The 26,282-nt window shown below is 45.2% G+C and overlaps 1 protein-coding gene across 2 annotated transcripts in view; it reads left to right on the forward strand.

Annotated features, from left to right (window-relative positions):
* Positions 1–22,646, forward strand: part of atp2a3 (ATPase sarcoplasmic/endoplasmic reticulum Ca2+ transporting 3) — a 38,051-nt gene extending 15,405 nt beyond the window's left edge. The window contains exons 4-22 of one of the 2 annotated variants that reach the window (XM_040011028.1): positions 968–1,072; positions 1,501–1,639; positions 5,650–5,730; positions 5,891–5,976; positions 6,245–6,709; positions 11,786–11,874; positions 12,752–12,854; positions 13,881–14,012; positions 16,363–16,479; positions 16,580–16,798; positions 17,080–17,415; positions 18,131–18,351; positions 18,445–18,647; positions 20,308–20,393; positions 20,715–20,848; positions 21,325–21,442; positions 21,885–22,002; positions 22,119–22,152; positions 22,253–22,646. In XM_040011028.1, the coding sequence (XP_039866962.1) occupies positions 968–1,072; positions 1,501–1,639; positions 5,650–5,730; positions 5,891–5,976; positions 6,245–6,709; positions 11,786–11,874; positions 12,752–12,854; positions 13,881–14,012; positions 16,363–16,479; positions 16,580–16,798; positions 17,080–17,415; positions 18,131–18,351; positions 18,445–18,647; positions 20,308–20,393; positions 20,715–20,848; positions 21,325–21,442; positions 21,885–22,002; positions 22,119–22,123 (2,757 nt within the window). In that variant the 3' untranslated portion in view covers positions 22,124–22,152; positions 22,253–22,646. The remainder of the gene's footprint in view (positions 1–967; positions 1,073–1,500; positions 1,640–5,649; positions 5,731–5,890; positions 5,977–6,244; positions 6,710–11,785; positions 11,875–12,751; positions 12,855–13,880; positions 14,013–16,362; positions 16,480–16,579; positions 16,799–17,079; positions 17,416–18,130; positions 18,352–18,444; positions 18,648–20,307; positions 20,394–20,714; positions 20,849–21,324; positions 21,443–21,884; positions 22,003–22,118; positions 22,153–22,252) is intronic. The other variant, XM_040011021.1, reaches the window with a different exon arrangement.
* Positions 22,647–26,282: the final 3,636 nt, after the last annotated feature.

Genomic DNA, 26,282 nt, shown 5'->3' on the forward strand with positions numbered 1-26,282 from the left:
GTTTAACATGTTTTAATGCTTTGTATCTTGTTCTATTTAATCTCAACAAGCCCCTAAAAACAGTCAGTGATCACTGTCGGCCTCTCTCGGTTTTTATTACCGCTATTCATTTTAAAGCTCAGTTTTTAAATCCTTACGATGTAACTGCAGCCCATGCAGCAGTATATTAATGACTAACCTCGTATTGTGGATGGATTATCTCAGTTGTTCTTCTGACTGAAGTTTGGTGCGTTTACAGCATCCTGCCATGCGATTGCATTTGTCTCTAACCATCAGGAACCCTCACGTTAACTTTTATCCAGTGGAAAAAAGTTAGCATTCATCCTCCAGCTTCACTGTGTTTATGCTAACATAGCTGTGTCGCTAGCGATCACGCAGCACATCATTTTAAACCAGCTAGCCCAACTTCAGTAACCCTACAAACGTCACTGCTGTTTAGTTTTCTGTCTTCATTTATGTTGGAAGTTATAGCAGAGCTGCACGTTTGAATTTGTTTCAGAAGTCTCTCTGTCAAAACATGCTATATTATGTTTAGATGGAAGCTAGCGAGCTAACTTCCTGCTAACTTCTAACTTAAATGTAATACATTCTGTTTTCATGGATGCCTGGATGTTAAACTTAATTGTTACACCTGGTAAAGCAGCAACACTGATGATTTTATTAAAGATGAAAGAATTTAGACAGTTTTTAACTCTCAGTGATGCCACAGTGATTGCTTGACTTATGGACCTGCAGCAGAGTCTGGACCCGGAAACGGCTAATGACGTCAGACTTAAAGACAGGATAGCACAGGCCCACTCAAACAGCGACAGCTGCTTTGTTCAAATACTGCTTCGTTTTATTTGTCCTGATTTTATGATTTCGTCGCACCGAGCTTCTTCTGAAAATGTACGCGAGCTAACATAGGTTTTAAAGAGTGCTAGTTTATTATGTTGGCTAAGCTAATTTGTACTGTATGTTCGTATAGGTGTTAGCTCTGTTTGAAGAAGGAGAGGAGACAACCACCGCCTTCGTAGAGCCAATTGTTATTCTTCTTATCCTCATCGCCAATGCTGTTATTGGGGTCTGGCAGGTGAGATGTGCTCTTCGTCCTGTGTCTCTTTTCAGAGTGTTCATTCGATTTGGTCTTCACACACACAGGCTAACAAAGGCTAGTAGTAGTTGATAAACATGCAGCTGTTGCAGAATTCTCATATATATATATATATATATATATATATATATATATATATATATATATATATATATATATATATATATACACACACTAATCAAACTGACACCATAGTGACACGTGTTAGCATCCATATAGCACACTGCAGAGGGATCAGGCTGTTCATCAACATAAACAAACCACAGAGTCCATGCAAAACACCAACACATTAGGAGAGATCATCTTTGCAATGAGCAGAGTTTGCTCACTGAACATCACGTCAAATCAAAAGGACATCAAATTGTTCTTGCAATTAACTTTTTTCTTTTCTTTTCCGTATCTCACAGGAACGGAATGCCGAGAATGCCATTGAGGCTCTGAAGGAGTACGAACCTGAGATGGGAAAGGTGTATCGCATGAACCGCAAGGCGGTCCAGAGGATCAAAGCCAGAGACATCGTCCCAGGAGATATAGTGGAGGTGGCAGGTTAGCTGCGGCTGCACCGGGCCGAACTCTTACTGTCACTCACTCGGGCTAATTTATGCTTGGCTTGTCTCACCTAGCTGCTTTTATGCTCTCCTTAACACATTCGCACACACAGACGCACACTTGCACAACCTTTGTGAGCGTGGAAACACTCAATGCAGATTACATAAGAGTCTTTTCTCTGGATGTGGAGGTGCCAGGGCTGCTGTCCAGTGTCTGTTTGTGTGTGCATGTGTTTGGTTCTTTGCAAGTGGCTGTGGTCACTCCTTATATTTAAGGCCCAGTTGAATTTTCCACAGCTTTCCGCTTCCCCTTTGCTTTCCATGCTCTCAGTCTCACCACCTGGAGGCTGCCTGATGTTTGTCAGCTCCTCGCTTACACACAATATTCCCCTGCTGTAAACTCGCCCATGTGTGGGCAGCCTCTGATTAAAAATAGCCGCATTGTCGCTCTGGCTCCCAAACATCTGTGTATGCCAGAGCTGAACTGCAAATGCAGGATGGAGGAGACCGCTTTGCCACCGACGTGGCCGTTTTGGGTCGGAGGGGGGGTGGTGGTGGTAATCCTGAGCTTTGCGTGACTGGCGATCTGTCTCAGGCGGCTCGGAGCAATGTGTGGAAAAGGAGGGAGCTGGCAGCCTTCATTCAGAAGCGCAGAGAGATTATACGTGCTGCGCTGGTGGCAGCGAAGCCTCGGATTTCAACGCGAGGTTGTAAAACTGAGACGAAATCAATCATCCGTTTGCTTAACTGTCACCCACAGCCACACTACAGTTCACATTCTCTTTAAACAAATGTTCTCTTTCTTTGCCGCGTCTTATTTACTGGTTGCACTTATTTAGCGTGCTGTTTTTGTAACTCATAGCAGTTGCTTGGAATTTGGGCTTGTTGCAGCCAGCGTCCTCGCAGCCAGACGCAGGCAAGCCCACACAGGTAGCAAGGACCGAAATGACTCCGCTTAGCTCCCGCCTACCGCCACTACCATCACCGTCACTGTCAACACCAACAGTGTCGCCATGACAACCCCCCCGCTCAGTTCCACTCATCTCCACGGTGCTCAAGTTCACAAGTGCTTGAGGTTTTAACGACACCTGTTGATGACAGCGTGAAACAGGGAGAGATGTGACTCCCATCTGCTGTTTGAATAAAGCCTCTGATATTATTGCTGAGTGTCAGCAGCTCCCATAAAGGAGGGGGGGGGGGCACGCTGCGACTCAGAGGAGCTTGCTTTGTTGTTGTTGTTTGTTTTAATCTTCCGTGTTATCTGTACTATTTTTAGGCTGACTGTTTAGTAACTGCAAACAAACACGGTGGACAAAAACGTTTTTCTTTAATTGTCGGCGGGTCAAATAAAATCAAATGCGCTCTGACGAACTCTGATGTTCTGGTGAGTGAAGGCGCCTACAGTAAGGGCGGCGCCTGTGAGTGTTTCGTTACAGATGTGCCCTAAAGCACGTCAGCTGATTGGATAAACAGACGCGTACATAAAGTGTCTGATCTAAACACATAGAAGTTTATAGGGAAACTTCAAATATATGTTTAAGAACCATATAAGGTTTAAAATGTTCACGGGTTACAGTAACTTGTCTCAAGTATCAAATACATTTCCAGAGCACTGGTTAACTGGGTGTAACTAGTGGTTTGTTAAACATACACATTCATACATTCAGTGCTTTGTTTTCTTTGACATAATGTTGTTGCTAGGCAGCTGAGGTAGGCAGGGCAGCACGCTCTCTTTAGAAAGGATGCTTGTTGGGGATCGCTCCAAAGGAAGCATGTCGGGATATTTCATCCCGTTCTCCAGTGAGTTTTCTCAGGCTTTCCTGGACTTTGTATCAGCCAGCGGTTATTCCATGCTAACTTAATGTGAGGGGCTGAAGTAAACTGTATGAAGGTATTGGAAAAAGACGCTGTAGACCACAAGTGCCTTTGAGGAGAGAAAAGAGCATAAATATATTTACTCAGGTTTCCACTGCCGGTGCCCGCCTGCCCTCTTGCTCCCTGCTGCCAGTGCCAGCCACGGTTACAGCACATTTGTGATTTGCGCCTCCACTGGAACTTTCCTCTTTCTTTGACTTAACTGCCGCGGTCAGGTTGTCAGGAACTCCAGGATTTACAGACAACCCGAAGAAAAGGAAACCTGCAACCAGCCATTCCCAGTAACAAGTCACGGTTATCCTGCATGTCACCAGGATGTTATGCAAGAAAACCGCCTCAGAGCTGCATGTGTTGGATTCAGATTTATTAAGACGGCTAACGATAAAAGCCAGACAAATATCAGATTTTTATAATATATAAAAGCCGTATTAGGATTTACATTTCCCTTCTAGCACATGGAAAGTGTCTGTGGGAGGCTGTGGCAGTGAGGGGAGCAGGAGTCTGTGGGTGGGCGTTTGAAAAGTCTCTCTTTTCCTGCCCTCGGCCACCTGTAGCCCCCAGCCATCTCCCACACAAACACAACAACACACACGCTCTCCCACTCGTGTTCTCTCTGAGCCGTGTCGGAGGTGGAGAAAGGTACTTCCGTCCCATCGAGACGAAGGCCATCACCTCAGGTGTCAGAGCGCTGAACAAATGTCATGAAGAGATGATGGAAAAAAGCTCCAGAATTGCGAGACCACTCTCACGTGTAAGCGTGCTTGTACAACAGCAGAGCCGCTGCCTGGCGAGGAAAAGCAGGAGTCCTCTGTTTTGGTGCCGTTACCGTTGAGAAGTCGTGATAGCTGAGCACTCTGAGCTGGCATTAATGAGTCGCTTATTACACAAAGTAATGAGCAGCTCCTTCTCTTCTTCTCTCCTGCTGGAAGGAAACCACTGAAGAATATTACATCTGTCTGGAGTATTTGGAGCAGCTTCCCACTCCTGTGCTCTGAGATCATTGTCACTGACTGCATCAGACGATCCATTAATCACAAGTCTGCCCTGTTATTATGAAAATATTTCCGTTAAATGTTCATTGTCAGGCCCTGACACAGAGGAAGTAATAACCATTTTGTTTTGGCTATGAATTATGAGTTTAATATGCAGGCTTAATAAGCAGACTCGAGACCGTTGGAGATGGAATTAATTTGAGCCTTTAACGCAGGGTTCAGGTGTGGTTTGTGTTAGAGGAACAGAGAGGACACAGAAGGAAATAATCAATCATTTTACGCGACTCCATCAAGGTTGTATCGAGCTGTTGTTTACCTGCAGCCCGAGCTTGGACTGAACCCACCGATGCTTCAGGATTTATTGTTTCACCACGGACGTTAAATAGGGACGTAACTGAGTGTCCATCTGCAAAACACCGAAATGAGCAGAACTTGTTACCTGTTGTCTCTTTAACTGGTAAATGAATGGCTTCTCATGTGGTGCTTTTGCACTCTGAGCACTCAGTGCTTTATGCAACGTGCTCATTCAGCACTTTTTTTCTACATAAGTGCTTCCTGTCTAACATTCGAACACTTCCCAGCTCCTCGGGAGCATCTTGGCCATCTTTCCACTAAGATGCTAATATTTGTCCTGCAGACCGGATCCAACCACCAACCTTCTGATTAGCAGATGACGCGCTCTACCTCCTGAGCTGCAGCTGCCCCTACACCCTTTACTGGCGTGTGTGTATTTGTACAGTACTAATACTGCATCGATTATAGTCGTCTGAGGATTAAGGCTCTTTTGTGATGGGAGCAGAATGTGAATCATTTTCAGGAGAACACGAGCAGATCAAGGTTTTCAAATAGTTAGAGAAATGATCATTGAGCTGTCTACAGGTGCTCTTTCACACGCTGTCATACAGGCGCGTTTTTAACCCCTAACTGCTTTCTATAAACCGGTCACACACATTAACAGTGACTCGGTCGTCGTCTGATTAGCAGATGACCCGCTCTGAGCTGCAGCCACCCCTAACTCCAGTTACCTGTAACTCCTGATGGAGTGATGTAAAGGTGCTAACACAGGAAGTCTAAATGTAGCCCAACAGAGCTGCTTGCTTTTGTACATTTGATTTTAAATCTCTTAATATTTTTCTTTTAGTTGGTGACAAGGTGCCTGCTGACATCAGAGTGACCTCGATAAAGTCCACCACCCTGCGCGTGGACCAGTCCATTCTCACAGGTATTTATTACATCTCACCGGAAGCTCCTCTCCATGGCTTCCTAATAACTGGTTGCAACCAAAATTTCCGTTGATGTTTTTCTCCTCACTGTGTTTGCTTTGAAACACGGTCTGATAATCACCTGCTACACCTCCAACCGTCTCGATTTGTTTTCTGTAGGAGAGTCTGTGTCTGTCATCAAACACACCGACCCTGTTCCTGACCCTCGAGCCGTCAACCAGGACAAAAAGAACATGTTGTTTTCTGTAAGAACCCCCGACTCGTGCTTATCTTCAGCTTTCAAATCAAAAACTCATGTTGTCACAGACAAAGCTACATTAGTCCTTACATTTGGTCACGTAGTCAAAAGCAGTAATGGCAGCTATCACATTCTTTCACTTGTCTCGTGGCCAAACTCGTAGTAATCGGCCATGTTGCTGTTTGTGAGCTGGTATCGGAGTTTGTCTGTTTTCTCCCAGATGACGGCGGATTTGTGCTGACTTCCCTGTGCGTATGTCTCTGTCCTTCTCTCAGGGCACAAACATTGCTGCCGGTCGTGCCATAGGTGTCGTCGTTGCTACGGGTGTCTCGACAGAGATCGGGAAGATCCGTAATCAGATGGCGTCGACGGAGCAAGAGAAGACACCGCTGCAGCAGAAGCTGGACGAGTTTGGCCAGCAGCTCTCAAAGGTCATCTCCCTGATCTGCGTGGCTGTGTGGGTCATCAACATCGGCCACTTCGGAGACCCGGTCCACGGGGGCTCCTGGGTTCGAGGGGCCATCTATTACTTTAAAATTGCCGTGGCCCTGGCAGTGGCCGCCATCCCCGAGGGCCTGCCGGCCGTCATCACCACCTGCCTGGCCCTCGGCACGCGTCGCATGGCCAAGAAGAACGCCATCGTCCGGAGCCTGCCGTCTGTGGAGACCCTGGGCTGTACCTCCGTTATCTGCTCTGACAAGACGGGAACCCTCACCACCAACCAGATGTCTGTGTGCAGAGTAAGTGACAAACAGTCCTCCTGTGCTTCAGGCTTCCCAGGTTTACGCCGAGCATGCTGTCGAATACTGCGGAAGGAAATGAAAATCTTCTGTGACGATATTGCTTCTGACTGAGATTTCTTCAACTCGGCCAAAGTAGAGTAATTAATTCCACCTTCTATCATAGTGCCCGGCACTTCTGGGTCTTCCCTCTCAAAAAAAACGTTTTCCAGGTGAATACTTTGGGATTGTTGCTGCCAGTCTGTGCAATCCTGATCTTTTTGTCTCTCTTTCCCCCCTCTGAGGTTTTCTTTTCATGCACGTGGAGCTTAAAGAATGCTGAGAAATCCCTGTGGTGCCGTAATGTTTGCCTCCGTTTGGCAGATTCGAGATAGCAGCTGGCAGGAGCAGCACAGGCTGGCATGACCTAGCAGCACCAGCGCGGGCTGTTAGTGGTTAGCAGTGACGGGTTCCAGAACGTCACCTGAACAAACACAAGGCCCTGAACCTTTCTCTAGCTTTCAGTATACGTGATAAACACTGAAAGATTTTATCCACTGTTCACAATTCACAAGTGCTCGTATGGTGCACAGCCTCACCCTTCCCTTTGTCTGTTAGCGTGTGCGTGTGTGTGTCGCTTGCTAACCGACTTTGCTGTAAGCGCAGAGTAAATACCAGCACTGCTGTTTGACTTGGCTCCTGGTTCGAGCTCTGCACACATGCACACCCTAATCTCAGTTAACACCTCTTGTCCTCACGATCTCCCATCTCACCACAATGATGACCTTCGTTAGTCGAGCAGGGCAGCATCAAAACCCTGTTTAGACGAGATATTGTTGGCCGCTTATTGGTTTCCCAAAGAGGAATTGATTGCTCTGCATTAATTCAAAGTATTGATCAAAAATTATGCTCTAATTAACCAGTTACTTTTATATATCTTGGGGAAAAAAGCTTAATGGTGTCCTAAGAATAATGCAACAGGCAAATAAGAACAAAAATTAAGGGAACCCACAGATACTGGTGGATAGTCAGGTTGGACCCACGGAGGTCCACATCGGGACAAGAAGAGCTTGGCTCTTTATGCTAGATGGAGATGCTATCGATCAATAAGATGAAATGCTGAAATGCTGCTCTATAAATATCCCAACAGGATGACTTCCTATAGGCAGGAAATGAAAAAGCAACAGTAGCTGCTGTATAATCGGCGTCTCTGTGAATGCCTTTCGACTTCAAAATGGCTTCAGAGCCGACTCTCTGTTCTTGTCGTACGAACGCTCGCCCCTCCTTTCTCCACGAGTCGACGTGGAGCGTCTGAGTGATTAATGCGTAGCTGCAGGGAGTTCCCTCTGGCAGCAGGGACATGGAGGAGTGATCTCACCACAACCCTGAAATGCTCTCAGGCAGGCAGACGTTGGTAAATATTGACCTTCTGCTTCCACCTATACTCCCCGGCTTGCTGCTCTCAGCTCTCTGCCGTGAGATAAGGAGCATACACATTTGCGTTGTTGCAAAGATGAATCAAGCTTCCGCTTTGCAGGTTTTTTTTTTTTTTTTTCTTGCACCACTTGTTTCCTGGTGATAGGTCCGCTTCATATTTAGCTTCACTTTCCCCCCTTCGTGGTGCTTGTATGCTGAACCAAGACTGCCTCAGTCTGTTTTTTAATGCTTTCTGTGCGTCACCATTTATACTCTGTTTGCTCAGGCGTATCCATCTGTGCTTATTCCTGTACTGGTCTCCAGCCAGTGGCCCTGATAATGCCATGTGTCTCCCTGGCCTCGGGGGTATCCCCATATCAGCAGGAGTTCCAGGGATTCCCCTCTGCATCCTGACGTTATACCTCTGTTTTCCCTCCTCTCTCTCACACTCTGACCGGCACGCACTAAAAAGCCTTTCACAAATGCACATCAACAGCTGCTCACCATTCATCCCCATGCAAGCTCAGAGGAAATGAGTATGGAAAAAAACGTTTGATAGTGGTGGATCTCACTGTGCCGTGTTTCCTTGGAGACCACAGCGGATCAGATCGTGAGTGAAAACTGACCACGGATGAAAGAGCAACCTCATCTTATTCCTTCGCCTCTGCTTTGTGAAAGTTATTGTGTCGCTCTGTGCTCATTGTTGAATTATTACAGAAGAAAGGAACAAAGTCTGACGGCTGACCTTTGTGAAATAAAGAAGTGAACAGAAGGTCGGCGCTGTTTAAAGGGCATTACCTCCCAAAATGAAATGGAAAATCTTGGAATAACAAGTCCCACTTTTTAAACAACAGTGTTGTATAAACCCGGCTAAAGGTTTTAGCCGCTGTAACAGGTCAGCTCTGTTATTTGTAATACAACTGTTGGCTCAGGTTACAGAGTGGCCAGATGAATAGGTCCTTCACAGTCACTGCAAAAATGTAGCAGGGCAAAGCAAAAAGGTTCCCTTTACAAACTGTAGTTGGAAGTTTGCAGCCTGCTGTCTGCAGCTTTTAAACCCAGCAACCCTCGTCCTGGTTCCTTCTGATGAGCTTTGTTGCATTTGTGATTGAAACAGTCATAAAAAAGGGTTAGGCATTCATTTTTAATGGTTAGGGTAAGGGGCTAGGGAAACCAATGTCAATGAAGGTCCTCACTAAGATAGCTGAACGTGTGTGTGTGTGTGTGTGTGTGTGTGTGTGTGTGTGTGTGTGTGTGTGGCTAAAACATCACCGCTTTCTTAAACATCACTGCTCATTTACATAAATGAAGAAAATTTCAAGAGTGTCGACTGGATACAAGAAAATAAATTAAAAAATATATAAAAATGACAGTTTTGCTCACTGGTTCGAGCTGATCTGACTGAGAAACCGACGCTGCATGCTCCATCACATGATAAAGGTAAAGGCCACCCTGCACACAGTCACAGTCACTGAGTGGAGACAAAAAGGAAGCTTTTAATGCTGATATCTGAATCCAAAGTGACAAAGTCCAAAAGTAAACATGAGTCCAGGACAAGTCTTTCCCAGACTGGCTTTTAAAGAGGAGCTGCCCCCTGCTGGCCAGGAGTTTAAAAGAAGGTTAAAGGCAGCTTTGACCAGGGTTACTTTCAGAGCCAAAGAGCTGCATGTAAAGTCTGTGGGCCACTGAGTAAATGTACCACTCTGCTGTCATGGAGAGTTTTTACGTGAATAATAGCTTAAAAACTGCATTTTCTGCAAACAACGGCGGTCTCCTCTCAGGTGAAGTCTGCCGCTGATCAAGAGCTCCTTTGACACTAATCGGTGGGTTTAAGTCAGCGACTCGTACACGCTCGCAGTTACAGGAGAATCGAGAGGCAAGAAAAGGACTTTGTTCAGTCTCAAACTAAGTCGAGCTGGGCATGTTGTCCATGCATGTCTTATCTTTAGAAGTTTTCACAGAATATTGTTAAACGACTTGAGGTCAATGAAAGTCTGTTTGCCTAATGTCTGTCCCATTGAAATGAGGAGCGTGGACACAGTCACTGGAATATGGGCGATGGCGTATCCTGGCCCCTGTTTTCCCTTCTGTTTTTACTGATGCATTAGCATTAGCAGTACATCGTGAACTGCGCCTCCTGGGGGAAGTCTTGCCAACAAAGCAGTCAACAAGTCCTTGGAGTGCTCTGGGAATGCAGCTCTGTCTCCTACTTTCACTTGACTTCTTGTCCATCAGTTCACTACAGCGTGTTTCGTAACCATGACCGATAAAGCCAACTGCAACTCCCGTGTTGCTTGCATGTGTAGAGAAACAAAGAAATTGGAGAAAGGAGTGCCCGTACGGTGCAGACGCCGGTATGCAGTAGGGGCTGATGTTTCTGGATCACAGCAACACTTGATAAACAGAACTCCTCGTTTGTGTTTTAGCCTTAAAGACTTCCTGTTTACAGCAAGTATTTACTTTTTACTGCTTTAATATGTTCAGTACGTTTCTGCTTTGCCTTGATGGTGGCTAATTTTAGCCTAATGTACTTTGTAAATGCCATTACTAAGTTACTTCACCAGCACACTTCTCTGTTCTGGCTGCTTTCACACTATAGTCTAATATTTACAGTTATATCCCAGTCGTTAGCAGCCAGCTGCTAATCAAGTGCACTAGATTAGTTGATCAGCAGCTGTGCATCTATAAAAGAAGAAGCTCTGGCAGTTTACCGGCATGAACCATTTAGGTGTGTGTTAACACAATGCAACAAACTTCCAAGGAGTTGACGTCCCAGCAAATTCCCAGACCACACAGTTCTCACTGAAAAAAGCCCAAGAGCTACAGACTCTGCAGGCCTCGGCATGTTAAAGGTTACAACAGTGCAGTCAGAAAAAAGCCTGAACAAGTACAGCTTGGTTGGAAGGGTTTGGAAGCCGGCTCGCTGTAGAAGGAACACGACAGTGCGTCTGATCAAACCGCGAGGCTCCTGGAACAACGTCTGCACATATGAGACCAAAGAGTCTGAACAACCAAACGCAGCATATCAGCACAAACGGCTCAGCAACTGTGCGTGAGACAAGAAACGAATCTGCAACAGAAAAGGAAACGAGCGTTGCAATGGTCCACGTCAGGTCCGTGTATGTAATCGGTTCCCAGGTTGCCTCCAATGCATTCATCTCAATCTTCAGTATGAGTCAGGGATCACCTGAGCCACAGCCGACCAATTACAGTTCAGCTACATTTCTTGATTGTGATGCAACTGAAAGTTTCCTTAAAAAGGGGCAAAAAGCAGGAGTGTGACTGCTTTGTGCTTTCAGTGTTTTTTTTGTTATTCACATTAAGTCACATGTTCTTTATTTTAGTAAGCTGTTTGAGTTCACTCATTTCTTACAGTAATCGCCAGCCGGTTTCTCTTGGTCCACAGGACCTCGTCAGTGGGTGGATCATATTAGCTACTGAAAATATGAAATATTATGTGTGTGTGTGTGTGTGTGTGTGTGTGTGTGTGTGTGTGTGTGTGTGTATGTATTTTTTTTTTTTTTTTTTTTTTTTTTTACTGCTCCAAAATCGGGCCGACTTACACAATTTGAGCCGTCATTATCTTTTACAGCAGTGGACAGCTGCGAAACGAGGAGCAGCCACAGTTGTAACTGGCTAAAGGTCCCACCTCTGTTTGCTTTGGTCTTTTTCTCTCTCCAGATGTTCATCCTAGACAAGGTGGAGGACTCCAGCTGCACCCTGCACGAGTTCTCTATAACTGGTTCTACGTATGCCCCTGAGGGACAAATGTGAGTACCACCATTCTGGATTTATTACTTGTTTTGCCTGTGTGCTTTAATAACTCATTACATGGAAAATGTTTGCTGTTTAAGCCTTCCAGATTTTTCATTTTTTTACCAGCAGATTCTACACTGAATGAAAAACAAGTTAAAGCGTCTCTCTCTCCTTTCCCAGCTCCTCCTTTCTTCTTAACCAGATAAAACATAAATGCAATAAATCGATGTGCTCTGAGATTTGATGCACCGTCAGTTTGCAGCAATAGTTTGAGTAGCTTTGCTTCAGTTGGTGCAGCATAAAAACAGCGAGCAGTCCCAGTTGGTTGTGTTGCAGCACATGTGGCTTTAATTATATATGCCCCATAAGTCTCAGTTGTACTTTACTCCCAGTAAGCACCTTAATGATCGACTATTGTTAATGCAAACTTGGACAAACTGAAATTTTGACCCTTTTTGACGTTGCCTGTGACACTTTTGAAATCTCAGAGATGTAAACTGTGAAGCAGTGAAGGCAGGTGGCCTCTGAGCACAAGCGTTCAGCAGACAGGGGCAGGGTGTTGCGGTTCATTGTGTATATACATGCTGTTTGTTTTGCCGTTTGCTGACTACATCGCTCTGACTCTGGATGAACCTACGGTTTCGTAACAGCAGAGTGTGGGTTACTGTGTGGGAGCTTCGCTAGCAACGGTTGCAGTCTCTACTGGGAAGAGATCCATGGTTGTCATGCAGTGAGCACACACATACTCAGATACACTCCTTACTGCCGTCCGAGCACTGTTTCTCCATCAGCTGTGGAACGTGAACCCCATTCATGGGTATTCGTGAGACTGCCGTGTGTGCAGTGAAGCGAAGTGTGACGTTTTATGTGTGTGTGTGTGTGTTCTTTCAGACTCAAAGACAACAAGGCTGTCCAGTGTGGAGACTATGATGGACTTGTGGAGTTGGCCACCGTGTGCTCGATGTGCAATGATTCTTCACTGGACTATAACGAGGTCATTAGCACACACTTTGAACACTTTTAAGCTCCAAACAGATCCATCGGTCTAACTTTCTACGTAGAATTACACGAATGATATTTTCCATAATTATTAGCCCTTAATCACACTCACTGCTTTTTTTTCTTTTTGTCCAACTGAGCTAATTTTACTCTGGTATGATCTCTTTTCTCTGGTTTGAATTGCTTTTCTCACCTATTTGTCATCACCATGGTATCATGGTAACCATGCTGAGGATAGAGGCCAGGCATGCAGCACTTCTAAACTCCATCGTATCTGCGTCTGTTCTCATAAATGGCTGTTTCTCTGCTAATTTTGTACACTTTGGATAAAGAGTCTGATTGAGCCAAACCAGGAGAGAGACGGGAGAGTTGCAGAGGAGCTGATGCTGGAGGGGAGCGAGGTGTTTAATTCCTGTCTACGGCCAGTCGCACAAGCAAATGATGTGCGATGTGCCGTTACTGCTTCATCTCGACTGCCGGCTTACTGCTGGCAAGGACAAGCCACTTTGCATGCATGACTCAAACGCAATGGTGGAGGTCGTGGCGAATGACTTGCAGATATCCTTTCAGCATGTTTGTCCAGTCAGTCTTGAGCTATTTTGACTCCATGGAAACGAACATGAAGCCAAACAAGTGTCTGCTTCTAAAATAGTTACAAATATTTAACATTTAATGCTTGTAATAAACACAAGTGTACCAAATGTTGAACACTCCAACTTTTTCAGTTTCATTCAGTGCTCTTTTATTCATATCCTAACAACAGCAGTCACCATAAGGTAAAGGCCCTACAATAATACAGGGAAAACCCAACAATCATATGACCCCCTATGAGCACGTTCTTGGTGACAGTGGGAAGGAAAAACTCCCTTTAAACAGGAAGGAACCTCCAGCAGAACCAGGCTCAGGGGGGGGCGGGGCCAACTCCCGTGACCAGTCAGGGGTTAGGAGAGGGAGACGGGACAAAAACCAGTCCAAGGAAGAGCTGATCAATGTGTTTTGATGAATTTCTTCTCTCTCGCAGGCCAAAGGGGTTTATGAGAAGGTGGGCGAGGCCACAGAAACAGCTCTCACCACCTTGGTCGAGAAGATGAATGTCTTCAAGACGGATCTGTCTGGACTCACCAAGGTGGAGCGTGCCGGTGCCTGCAACTCAGTAAGTTGCCACTGCTGCATGATCCTAGTGTGCATTTAAAGTACTGCTGCATACATGAAGCTAACACGGTGGTTTAATAGTCAGCTGTGTGAAGTCTTGCTGACTAGAGATGAAACAAGTAAAAAGAGGTGAGCTAACCAGACCTCAGCAGGTTTCTCTTCATTTCTGCTTAAAGCTGTTTAAGCTTGACTTCCTACTCAAACTGTAGACCTGATATCAAACTCACAAGCAGTGCGGCTCCTTCCTGCCTCTGTGCAGCTGTTGGCGTGCGCTTATGATCATGTCTGACACGATACAAACTTCATAGGCTTCTTACGGCTCAGTCCATAAGCAGTAGGTGATCCAATTAGATTCTGGAGCAGACGTTTGCATGAATTTCCATATTGATGAGAGGACGTGGGTTTGCCAAAAACCTCACACTTTAAGTTAGTCAGTTTTAGGCTGACTCCAGATGTGCAGCATCCAACACTCGGAAAATGTAAAATCTGATTAGTTTTTAGGGACCGTTCTGTTTTATAGTAATAAAGAAGAACAAATATTACCCTTCAAGTAGTATTGACACCACTTTACTTTTTTCAAGGCAGTCAACCCAATTTTTTTTCAATTAATTATGTATTCATGTATTGGAGTGCCCAGTGTGAGTCAGACACGTGAGCAAATCAGTGGACTGGTCTTTAACCTCTAAGACCCGAAGTCTTCACAGCATTTTTAATTTATCTTTGATATTTGGGTTGATTTGACCTGATGAATCTAAAAACAAACAATTACAGGATTTTTTTTTTTTTTTTTTTTTTTTTTTTGCCCAATTTTTGTTTCTAAGAAAAATGAGGGCATTTGTTTAAAATTTCAGTAGAACAGTAGCAGTATAACGTCCTCGTAAGTGGATATCAGGCCCTTGTAGAGCAAAATTGAGTATTTGGGTCTAAATGACCAATAATGTGATGTCCACATATGTGGACGCAGGTCCTAGGAGGTTAAATGTCCAGTCAAAGATTTGTACAGACTTGTGTAATCACACTGCTGCACTGCCTATGAGGAGCCTGCTTATAAACTTGTGCCACGTCATATATATGATGAACGATGCAGGTTAGGGTTAAGTGTCCCACACAAGGACGACCCATTTATTTAAAAAAAAAAAAAAAAAAAAAAAAAAGCAGATAGTTGATGATCAACAAATGTTTGACTTCAGGGTGTGAGTGTTTGCTTGTGAGTCTAAAAACAGCTTTGCACAAAGCTAATCTAAACATAACAACAGCAAACAGCAGAGCTCATTACAGGGTTTTATCTTCCTTTTACCTGTAACTCTGAAACGAGCTGCTGCGCTGTCTTGGTTAGTAGATGGATAAATGTGAACCATTACTTTACAATAGCAGGAATCTGCAGAAACTTTTAGATGAGACGATCTGAACTTTTTCACATATAGAACCAGAGAGCCGAAGAAAGAGGCCGAGAAAGAGACCAGTGTGCCGAACTCTGACAGAGAGAAGCTGCTTGGCACACTCACGGATTTCAACATCGGTCAGCTGTTAGAAGCTCTGTGTGTGTGTGTGTGTCTGTCTGTGTCTGTCTGTGTCTGTCTGTGTGCGTGTGTGTGTGTCTGCGTGTGTATGTCTGCGTGTGTGTGTGTGTGTGTGTGTGTGTCTGTCTCTGTGTCTGTGTGTGTGTCTGCGTGTGTGTATGTCTGCGTGTGTGTGTGTCTGCGTGTGTCTGTCTCTGTGTCTGTGTCTGCGTGTGTGTGTGTCTGTCTGTCTCTGTGTCTGTGTCTGCGTGCGTGTTCTGTCTCTGTGTCTGCGTGTGCGCGTGTGTCTGTGTGCGCGTGTGTCTGTGTGCGCGTGTGTGTGTGTGTGTGTGTGTCTGCGTGTGTCTGCGTGCGTGTTCTGTGTGTGTGTGTGTCTGTGTGTGTGTGTGTGTGTGTGTGTGTGTGCCACAGTCATCTGGCTGAATCAGTACAGACTCTGACTCTAGAGGGACACCTACTGGTAGAACAAGACTTGACATGCAGGGTTGGTTTTAGATGGATTCTTATGTTCCTGAGTAACTCTGCTCTTCTTTAGCTCGTCTTTACAATCACAGTTTGATGATTTTTGCACAGCTGTTCTTGCCAGCCACCCTCATACAGGTCCATTGTCATCAAACACCAGCGGCAGAAGCCAGACATCCAGCCAAGGTGGTTGATTGTCATCCTCCATCTGTCAGCAGCTCAGCCAAACCTCTCAGTCAGTCACCAGCTGCCAGTCTGAACACAGCTAGTTAGCTCAGCCTCTGGCTCTTTGTCACTTTGTCACCCTCTTCTTCTTTTCGTGCATTTTCTTCTGCCATGTCAGCATTTGCCCTCTTTTTCATCTGTCAGGTTATCAAACAGTTGATGAAGAAGGAGTTCACTCTGGAGTTCTCTCGTGACCGCAAGTCCATGTCTGTCTACTGCACCCCTGTCAAGCCCGGGTCCCAGAGCAAGATGTTCATCAAGGCACGGCTGAATAACACGAACTCAAATAATCACAAATTTCATTTCATTTGAACCATTTTTTTAATGTTCTTCTTTTGCCAATTGCATTGTGTCCCCTCAGGGTGCGCCCGAGAGTGTGATAGAGCGGTGCGAGTATGTACGGGTGGGAAACAGAAAAGTGACGCTGACACCAGCCGTGCGCGACCAGCTCATGTCTAAGATCAGAGAATGGGGGACGGGCAAGGACACCCTGCGCTGCCTGGCGCTGGCTACGCACGATACTCCGCCACGCAAGGAAAACATGGAGCTGGAGAATTCCAGCAAGTTTGCAGAATATGAGGTTCGCCACAAGATTTCTCTATCCAAACATCACAGCTTAGAAGTCCTTTTGTTCCCACATTGAATTGAAATAGGCTTTGTTAAGTTTAATGAGACGATTGGGTACTAGTTTGCTTAGTAGTAGTTAGTACTTTCTACACTTTGGTCTTCGCTCCAATAGTTTCTTTGTTCTTCAGGAAGAATTTGGATCGGATGTTTTTTGGCAGCAGTAACAGTAGAAAGCTGTTCCTGATGTGGTCCTGCGTAACCTAACCACCCTGATGCTGTTTGTTTTCCGTGTAGCTGGGGCTCACATTTGTTGGCTGTGTGGGCATGCTCGACCCACCCAGGAAGGAAGTGATCTGTTCAGTGAAACTGTGCAACGAGGCAGGTATCCGTGTTATCATGATCACAGGGGACAACAAGGGCACGGCCGTGGCCATCTGCAGACGGATCGGCATCTTTGAAGAGGACGAGGACGTGACGAGAAAGGCCTATACAGGCCGCGAGTTTGACGATCTACCGCAGGAGGTGCAGCGAGATGCCGTCAAACGGGCACGGTGCTTTGCCCGCGTGGAGCCGGCTCACAAGTCCAAGATCGTCGGATACCTGCAGTCGTTTGACGAGATTACAGCCATGGTAAGGAAAACTAACCCCGTACAAGTAACACACCTGCGTGTTCCAGCATCTTCTTCTTTTTGTGGCAGTGCACAGCACTGCTGCCTTTCTCCTTCCTGTAGCTATTCGCTGTTTGAATGACTTGTCAAAGATGCATGAGGAGAAGCCAGTGAGGCATGACATGTTCCAGGTCTCTGTGAGGCTGCTCTCTCAGACGCCGCTATCATGAGCTGTCATCTCTGGTCTGCTCGGCTGCTTCCTATCTGACATGCGTCTCAGAAGAGAAGTTGATCCACGGGAGGGAAACGACAATATCACCATTTGCCCGTCAGTCTGAAGCTGCTTTCAGGCCCTGCCTTGACAGATAAATATCGCTTCTGCACAGTTTTAGTTTAATCCCGTCATGGTGTGAAAAGATAATGAGCCTTTGCACAGTGAGTTAGAGTCGTTGCTTGTTAAACTTGGGGCTCCCGAGCGAGTCATCCTTCATGAAAAATGAGTGTGGGCTCGGTATTTGAGAGTGGACTTGTTCTTTTCTGACACACATGTACTGTCACAGTGTTGGACTCTGAGGGCCAAGTTTCAATGCTCAGCTTATATCTCTAAGTAAGGACTATTTAAAGATAAGCAAGTCTTATTGAGAGACGCTTTTTAATAAACAATACTGTTGACGTTTCCTTTAGTGCCCCTCTGTTCTTTGACACGTAATAATCCAGGTATTTCCTCCTGGTTGCAGACAGGTGATGGTGTGAACGATGCCCCGGCCTTGAAGAAGGCAGAGATCGGCATCGCCATGGGATCCGGTACAGCTGTGGCAAAGTCAGCGTCTGAGATGGTGCTGTCTGACGACAACTTCTCCACCATCGTAGCTGCTGTGGAGGAGGGCAGAGCCATCTACAACAACATGAAGCAGTTCATCAGATACCTCATCTCCTCAAACGTGGGAGAAGTCGTGTGGTGAGACAAGAGCGCCGTGAGACGCAGCTGCCGGGCGGGGACTGTCTTCGTGTGCGGCTGACGTTTGTGGGTCTCTCCTGTGTCTGTCTGCAGCATCTTCCTGACAGCCATCCTGGGTCTGCCTGAGGCTTTGATTCCAGTCCAGCTGCTGTGGGTTAACCTGGTGACTGATGGCCTGCCTGCCACCGCCCTGGGCTTCAACCCCCCAGATTTGGACATCATGGATAAACCACCCCGCAACCCTAAGGAGCCACTCATCTCTGGCTGGCTCTTCTTTAGATACCTGGCCATTGGAGGTATTATTCACTCAGACGTGAATAAATTATTGTGCAGTTGTCACTGTGTGGGGTGGTGCGGTGGTTAGCACCGTCACTTCACAGCAAGAAGGTCTTGGGTTTGAATCCAGTCAGGGTTCTTTTAGTCTCTCGTTGCATGGGTACCGGGTACTCCAGCTTCCCTCCACGGTCCAAAGACATGCATGAGTTAACATTAACTGGTGATTCTAAATTGTGACTGGTTGACTGTGTCTGTGTGTTAGCCCTGCTGATTGGCTGACAGGGCTGTCTAAAGAGCTTCTGTGCACCTGCGCCCATTTTTTAAATCTAATAGCAGAACAACTTGATGCATTTTCTAACACTTTATCGATGGTACTTTAGTTAACGTTGATTTTTCACACTATAAGGCGCACTTAAAATCCTTTAATTTTCTCAAAAATCGTCAGTGCAATTTATGTATGAATTCTGGTTGTGCTCACTGACCTCGAACCGGTTGTATGTCATACACGGCGCTCAAAACTCTGTCAAAAATGTTTTAGTACGACTTTGCTAAGCTACGAAGCCGCACCGCTTGATGGATTGTTGGAACATCAGGGCCGTAGTCAGGAGCCTCGCAGAGGAATCTGGGTCCTAAACTCCGTCTAATTCAGGTCCCAAAGTCAAACGAACACTGCAGCATCACTGAGAGTTAAAAACTGTCTAAATTCTTTCATCTTTAATAAAATCATCAGTGTTGCTGCTTTAGCAGGTGTAACAATGAAGTTTAACATCCAGGCATCCATGAGAACAGAATTTATTACACTTAACAGAGTTAGAATTTAGCAGGAAGTTAGCTCGCTAGCTTCCACCTAAACATGATATAGCATGTTCTGACTGAGAGGTTTCTGAAACAATTAAAACGTACAGCTCTGTTATCACTTCCAACATAAATGAAGACAGGAAACTAAACAGCAGTGATGTTTGTAGGGTTACTGAAGTTGGGCTAGCTGGTATATAATGATGTGCTACGTGATTGCTAGCGACACAGCTATGTTAGCATAAACACAGTGAAGCTGGAGGATGAAGCTAACATTTTTTCTACTTGATAAAAGTTAACGTGAAGGTTCCCGATGGTTAGAGACAAATGCAATCGCATGGCAGGATGCTGTAAACGGACCAAACTTCAGTCAGGAGAACAACTGAGATAATCCATCCACAATACAAGGTTAGTCATTAATATACTGCAACAACATGGGAATAGAGCAGCTGCAGAGGATTCAGCATTAATGAATCAATGGTACAGAAGTGGAGGAAGCAAGAAGAATGAGTTGAGGAAAGTTTGACTTAAATGACTGTTTGGTTTCGTTTAATGCGCCTTATGGTCCGAAAAATACAGTAACAAGATTTGAGATCAGTAGGCCTAGCATCTTTTTTTTTTTTTTTTTTTTTTTTTTTTTTTTTTTTTCCCTTTCCCTAATCAATCACTCATGTCAGCATGTTTATTTTCCTGAACAGCTTCTCCTTTGTAAGGTTATTACATTTTATTCTTCTCACACTGAATAACTGTAACCTTACACTTTGTCTGTATAATATTAAATTTGTGACTGTGCGTCTATCAATATCTGGTTTTGTCTCACAGGTAAGAAACGGCAGCTCTTGTTTGTGTGTATAAATATAAATGTATGTCTGTGTTGTCTTGCAGGATATGTGGGTCTGGGAACAGTGAGTGCAGCCACATGGTGGTACCTGTTTGATGAGGAGGGCCCACAAGTGTCTTTCTATCAGCTGGTGAGTTGTAAAACCGTTTATCTGACGTAGCTCCTGCCCTAGGAGAACATGAGCTGCATTGTTTCCTGTTATACTGTTTACCCCACCTCTATGCATCCTTTTCATTCGCTGCTATTTGATGCAGTAACGTTTGATGATCCCAGCAGCAGACAGGCATAGAAAGGGAATTAAGATTTCTGTGGATTGATTGCATGCAGAGCTGAAATGAAGCCAGGGTTTGGCAGCTGCCCCCCCACCCAATCTGAGCAGAGTCCCATCAAACCAGGTCGCAACACACGATGCACGAGCGCACGCTAACTCCGCCTGTCTCTCTCTTCACAGCGACATTTCATGCAGTGCACTGAGGACAACCCCATGTTCAAAGAAATAGACTGCGAGGTGTTTGAATCTCGCTACCCCACAACCATGGCGCTGTCTGTGCTGGTCACCATCGAAATGTTCAACGCGCTCAACAGGTCAGTCGGCTTCAGAGCTGGCGTCAGAGTAAACGAGCCTTAAATGTCACAAACGTCAGAAATTTACTCAAAGAAAGCGACGCTGTCATTTGACGAGACAGAGCTCCCTTTGAGGAAGAACGATCCGTGCCAGAAAGGCCACGGCCGTCGCAAACATCAGCTGTTCACTGTTTGAACAACTGATTTTTGTTTTTATGTCCTCCACCTGAAGAATGTGCTTAAGCGCACATCTTAAGAAGAGAAATTATACTTTATTGAACGGAGCTATGAAGGGTCATTAGCTCTGTTTTGAAAGAAATGTCCAACTTGACGAGGTCTGATCACCACTTCAGATGGAGTCCAAAGATGGTCCAGCCTAACGCCGGCACATCTGTTAATTTTCATTCAGCTTGCTGGAATATTTTCATCAGTTGTTGTTTTGCAACCTGATCCTGAAATGTTAGCATGTTTTCATCTATTCAAACTTCTCCTTACAGTTTGTCTGAGAACCAGTCCCTGCTCAGGATGCCTCCCTGGGTCAATATTTGGTTGCTGGGAGCAATCATCCTCTCCCTCTCCCTCCACTTCTTAATCCTCTACGTCGAGCCTCTGCCAGTGAGTACACAGGACACGCAGCTCTTTGAGCGTTTAAAAAAACCCAAACACTGCATGCTAATAATCCTCAGCACTGTATCGTGGCCCAGATTCACGAGCCGTGTTTTATGAGTCCGATTCTTTTGCCAGTGATGACACAACTTGTCTGTCGTCTGCAAAAAAAGTAGGATGGCCCTGTAGGTGTAATGTAATGCAACAGCCAAATGAAACTATAAGTAGCTAAGTTCATAGCTAGCGTCATGCAAAAAGCAAATACAGAAATGCTGTGAGTCAGACAGAAGGCGTTACAAAATAAAGGTTTCCATGGCTCCACTGGGTTATGTTTTCTTGCAGGCTGATGTCTTTGCATTTTTCAAAATAGTTACAAAATATTAAGCTTGCATGTTAGAAAAGGCTTCTGCTGCAGCTTTGTCATCATTGTCTGATTTCTCTTGTCCTTCAGCTCATCTTCCAGGTGACCCCTCTGCATTGGTCCCAGTGGACTGTGGTCCTGAAGATTTCCTTCCCAGTCATCCTACTGGATGAGGCTTTGAAATATTTATCCAGGAACCATCTGGAAGGTATGTTAAGTCCTACCTGTTTTTAATTTAATAAGCAATTTTTTTCAAATCAATAAACGAATCTAATGATGCTTGTTCTGCTCTTTTTTTCCTTCTCTTCTGCATTTCTAAATCAGCCTAAACTCTTTTAATCTCACCTTCTGTAAAAAGGTACCTGACTTTCTTTGTGCTGCTTTCTTCCGTCTCCATTCGAACCTGCCTGCTGTCCGATGGTTACGTGTTCTAAGCCTGTGGGTTTTTGTTTTGGCAGGTGATGAGGAGAAGAAGTATCGGAGGAGATGGCAGCTGAACTAAGACCTCTCCCTCAACACACTCACACAGTTAGACACACAGCTACCCTCTTCCCATTTTTGAGCTAGGAAACGTTTCTCTCCCCTGCCCTCGTTCCCCACTTCTGCATGTCCAACAAACCACCACTAGAAATGAGGGGTGGCTTGCATGAGAATGAGTGTGAGAAAGTGAGAGCGCTTGTGCTCCTGCAAGCATGGCTTTGTGCGAGTGCTGCGTGTGTGTGTGTGTGTGTGTGTGTGTGTGTGTGTGTGTGTGTGTGGGAGGACACAGACGGATGCAGACCTGTCTTTATAGTTGCAAGAGCAAGAAACAACTGCAGAAAAGAAAAATACAACTGGGCTCTGCTTTTTAAAGGTTTCTGCTCATCTTTTTGTTGTCTGTACAGTACAAACATAGTGGTGGACTTCTGGGGGGAGAGGGGAGGATGGGGGAACAGACATTGATAATACTGGGTGGGGTGGGGGTGGGAGTTTTAAAATCAACACAGAGACCGAAAGAGAGACTGAGAGGAGAAGAACCAGATGGACACACTGACAAAAAAGCAAAAGCATCAAGGAAAGGACGAGGAAGGTGAGAACAGCCTGGAGGCGCTGTGAGGAGAGAGCCACGGTACCCACGCGTGTCCACAGAAGCATCATTATCAGGAGGCGCTGCCCAGGCTTCTGCCATCACACTACTGGCAGTGAATTCCAGCCAGCTCTGGCCTTATCAGCACAACACAAGTGTTTCTCTGGCCAGTTTGTCACAGCGCTGCTCCTTCATCACTCTTCTGTCGTTTATGCTCAGTTCCTCTCCTTTGGCCTGTCTCTGCTCTCTCTTTGTCTCTTTCTCGCTCTCTGTGTGAGGAGGCAGCTGTGGGCCCGAGGTCGTGACTCTGTCGGGCTCTTTGGTGGGGTTGGGGTGCGGAGGTGTCGCTCCGCCTAAAGGTGTGAATAGCTTTACGCTGCTTGGCTGCTTCCTTTGGCTCTAAATTCGAGGGGCTGAGGTCGGCTCACACACTGGGCAAAGAAACGAAATTTTAAAAAGTCAAACAGCAACCAAACCAGCATATCAGTAGAGTAGTTGTGATCCAGCCCACTCAGCTGGCCCTCTTTAGCTTCACTATAATGTCCTTCTGCTTCTTTGCTGCCACTGGAAAATCTCTGCGAGTCATTTCATGTAAAGGTTAAAGGTGGACGGGAAACTGATGCTTCAGGATTCCTGCGTCATGCCTTTAATCCGCTGTGTCACACCCTGAACCAGCGCTGAGGTGTGTGTGCGTTATAGCCTTACTTGAATAAAGTTGTCTAATTTGATGTGATAGGCTTTTTCCCCGTCTGAATCGCACAAACGATGTAGTTTAAAGTAAGTTAGAGAAGTAAGTGGCTCGTCTCAGCGTCACGTGGACATTAACAGTGTAGATATTAAGCACATCCATGCCTTACACAGCCCACTGCACCTCCACATTAAACATGTGGTCCCGATGAATGTGTTTGCTGACCTTTAATGAGCTCGTTACCCATCACTACCACTTTGCACTCGCGTGGCCGGACCGTGATTCTCACACTGATCATGTGAAGTCTTAAAGACTCTGAATGTGGCGTGTTTTTTGGTTTTCTTGTTCTGCTTTGTGCGCTGCTCCCTCAGCTCCTCCTGCTTTCTCAGTGCTATAGCATTTCATTTGGGTGTTTTATAATTCTTAATAATAATAATGTGTTTGACTGAATGAACCCGCAGGGTTTGGATTGTGTCTTTTAAGTCTTAATTCTGGGTTTTGTGTGGGGCCCTGGTGCTCTGTGGACGGGGTCGGCTGTGTTTTTGGACTCTTATTGCTTCCACATGCTGCAGAGAAGAGCGTGTACACATTTTTAAAAAGTCTTTGAATAGGTGGAATAAAAATGGGAATCTGCACACTGTGTCCCTCATACTTATTAAAGCAATGATATGTTGTGGCTGTTGTGTGTTTAAAGGTAGAGCTGCAGTGATTGGTTAAAAACACTGAAGCACTACAGCCATTAAAAAAACAAACACTTTGAAGTTTAGCTGAGCTCCCCTTCGAGGTCATCTTGTCGCGTACCTCAGTCCCTGGAGGTGCTCTTCTGACCACTTGTATGTGGTCATATACATGTGGTGATGAGAGGTAATGGTGATCATCTGAAGGAGGACGGTAAACAACGTGAGCCGAGGCTCGTGCCGCCGCTCACCTTAGAAGCGTTTTGGCCGTGCAGACTTTGGGAGCTGTCTAAAAACAGCAGCTGGGTAGAAATGAGTGGAGTTAAACCTCATCCTGGAGCAGGAGCTCTGCAACACAGTCTTCTTCTTTGTGTTCTGACCAAACAATTACTATATTCAGCAGACCTGGTATATTAAAAATGGCTTTTACTTGCAGCACGGGACTTAAGGAGGTTTGTTTTATTTTTTTTAAATTGAACTGGGAGTTATCAACACAGTGTGCAGATCTTTTCCCCCTTTCTCCTTTTCAGACAGCATTTCAAACCCAGTACTTTTTTCAGTGTGATGCAGAAAATTTACCCTTCAACACAATCGCATCCAGTCTGCAGCTGTTGACTGTGGCGTATGCAGCTGTGCTACACACTCGTTTTGTTGCTTGGTGATGGGGTTGTTTTTTTTCTCGCTCCAGGGAATAGCTCGCCAAAGTATAGATGTTTCCAGTTTCGCATGCTCTCTGGGGTCATTCTTGGAATGCACAGTAGGAAACTGACTTAAGTAGACGAGGCAAATTAAAACAAATACACTATAAAGTTTGTTAAAACACCTCACCAGTTTTAATATCTATCTATATATATATTAAAAAAATAGGTTTTAAGAGCAGACTAGTCCTTTAACTATAGACCACAAGCTGGATTGTGACTATACTTGACACAAAGCAGCCTTTATGTTAAGGTTGAGCTTTTCATGATTTCCCGTCACCACCGTGTGAATGTGGCACCTCTTTCCAGACCAGCAGATTCCACATCCCTGTCCCAGATCTCCAAGGCTCTGTAACATGCTGGCACGATAGGTCTGCGTAGCCTTGTTATTTACTACTGAATCCTCAACTCTGTACAGACGCTGAGAAAACGATCGCATGGAACCTTGTTACTGTAATAATAACCTATACAGTATATAATATTTAATTTTTTTTGATAACTTGCATCAATGAAAACCTACTTACAACAAGAGACGGACTTACAAGACTTCCTGTTTTTCTTTTTCTTTGGAGCACATGGTATCTAAGGACCTTTGTTTTTTGTCTGTTTTGGTTTATTTGTTTCCTTGTAGAATAGAAAGGTTGTTTCTTCATGTTTCCATTTGGTTTTTACACTTGTGGGGTTTTGTGTCTTTTACTGTAGGGAGAAGAATATGATGATATCGTGTTTAGGATAGACGAGATTAATGCTTACGCTAATAAGTGGCAATGACATGGAACATTTCAGTGATAGCTAGCTGGTGTGAGGATACTCAAGAAATTGTGAACGAACAGTGTCTGGTTTACACTGAGCGATAAGCAGTGATGAATCCTGGGATATGAAGTTTCATGAGTGTACATTGAAGGGCTTGGTGGTGATGCAGGCTCTAGAGACCCCTTTCAGATCTGGGACGTTGCAAAGCTCTTCCAGCTTGGTACTCCGAGTCCTCCGCAGTCTGTAAAAGGCTAGCCTCCTTTACTAACAGTGAAGGAGCGATCGGGTTGAGATGATAACAGCTGACTAGTGAACGCGCCTCTAGAGCCTGACCTCCACCTCTGAGAAATTAAAAGGATTCTCTGTGTTGCCTTGTTAATATTAATTGTGGACACATAATTTTATAAATGACAAAGACGTGGAAATAAAGATTATTTATCTTGTTATTTATTCAGAGGCTGTGGGTTTTTTGTTTAAATGGATGATTGTCAGTGCACCCCTCCCAAACACTTGGGACAGTCTTCGATATGTAAATGAAAGCACGAGGCAATAATGAGCAGATGATTTGAATACTATAGCTGTGTCTCACTTCAGGGGCCGCATCCT

The sequence above is a fragment of the Simochromis diagramma genome, unplaced genomic scaffold, assembly GCF_900408965.1.
Source record: "Simochromis diagramma unplaced genomic scaffold, fSimDia1.1 OVJJ01000123.1, whole genome shotgun sequence".
Lineage (NCBI taxonomy): Eukaryota > Metazoa > Chordata > Actinopteri > Cichliformes > Cichlidae > Simochromis > Simochromis diagramma.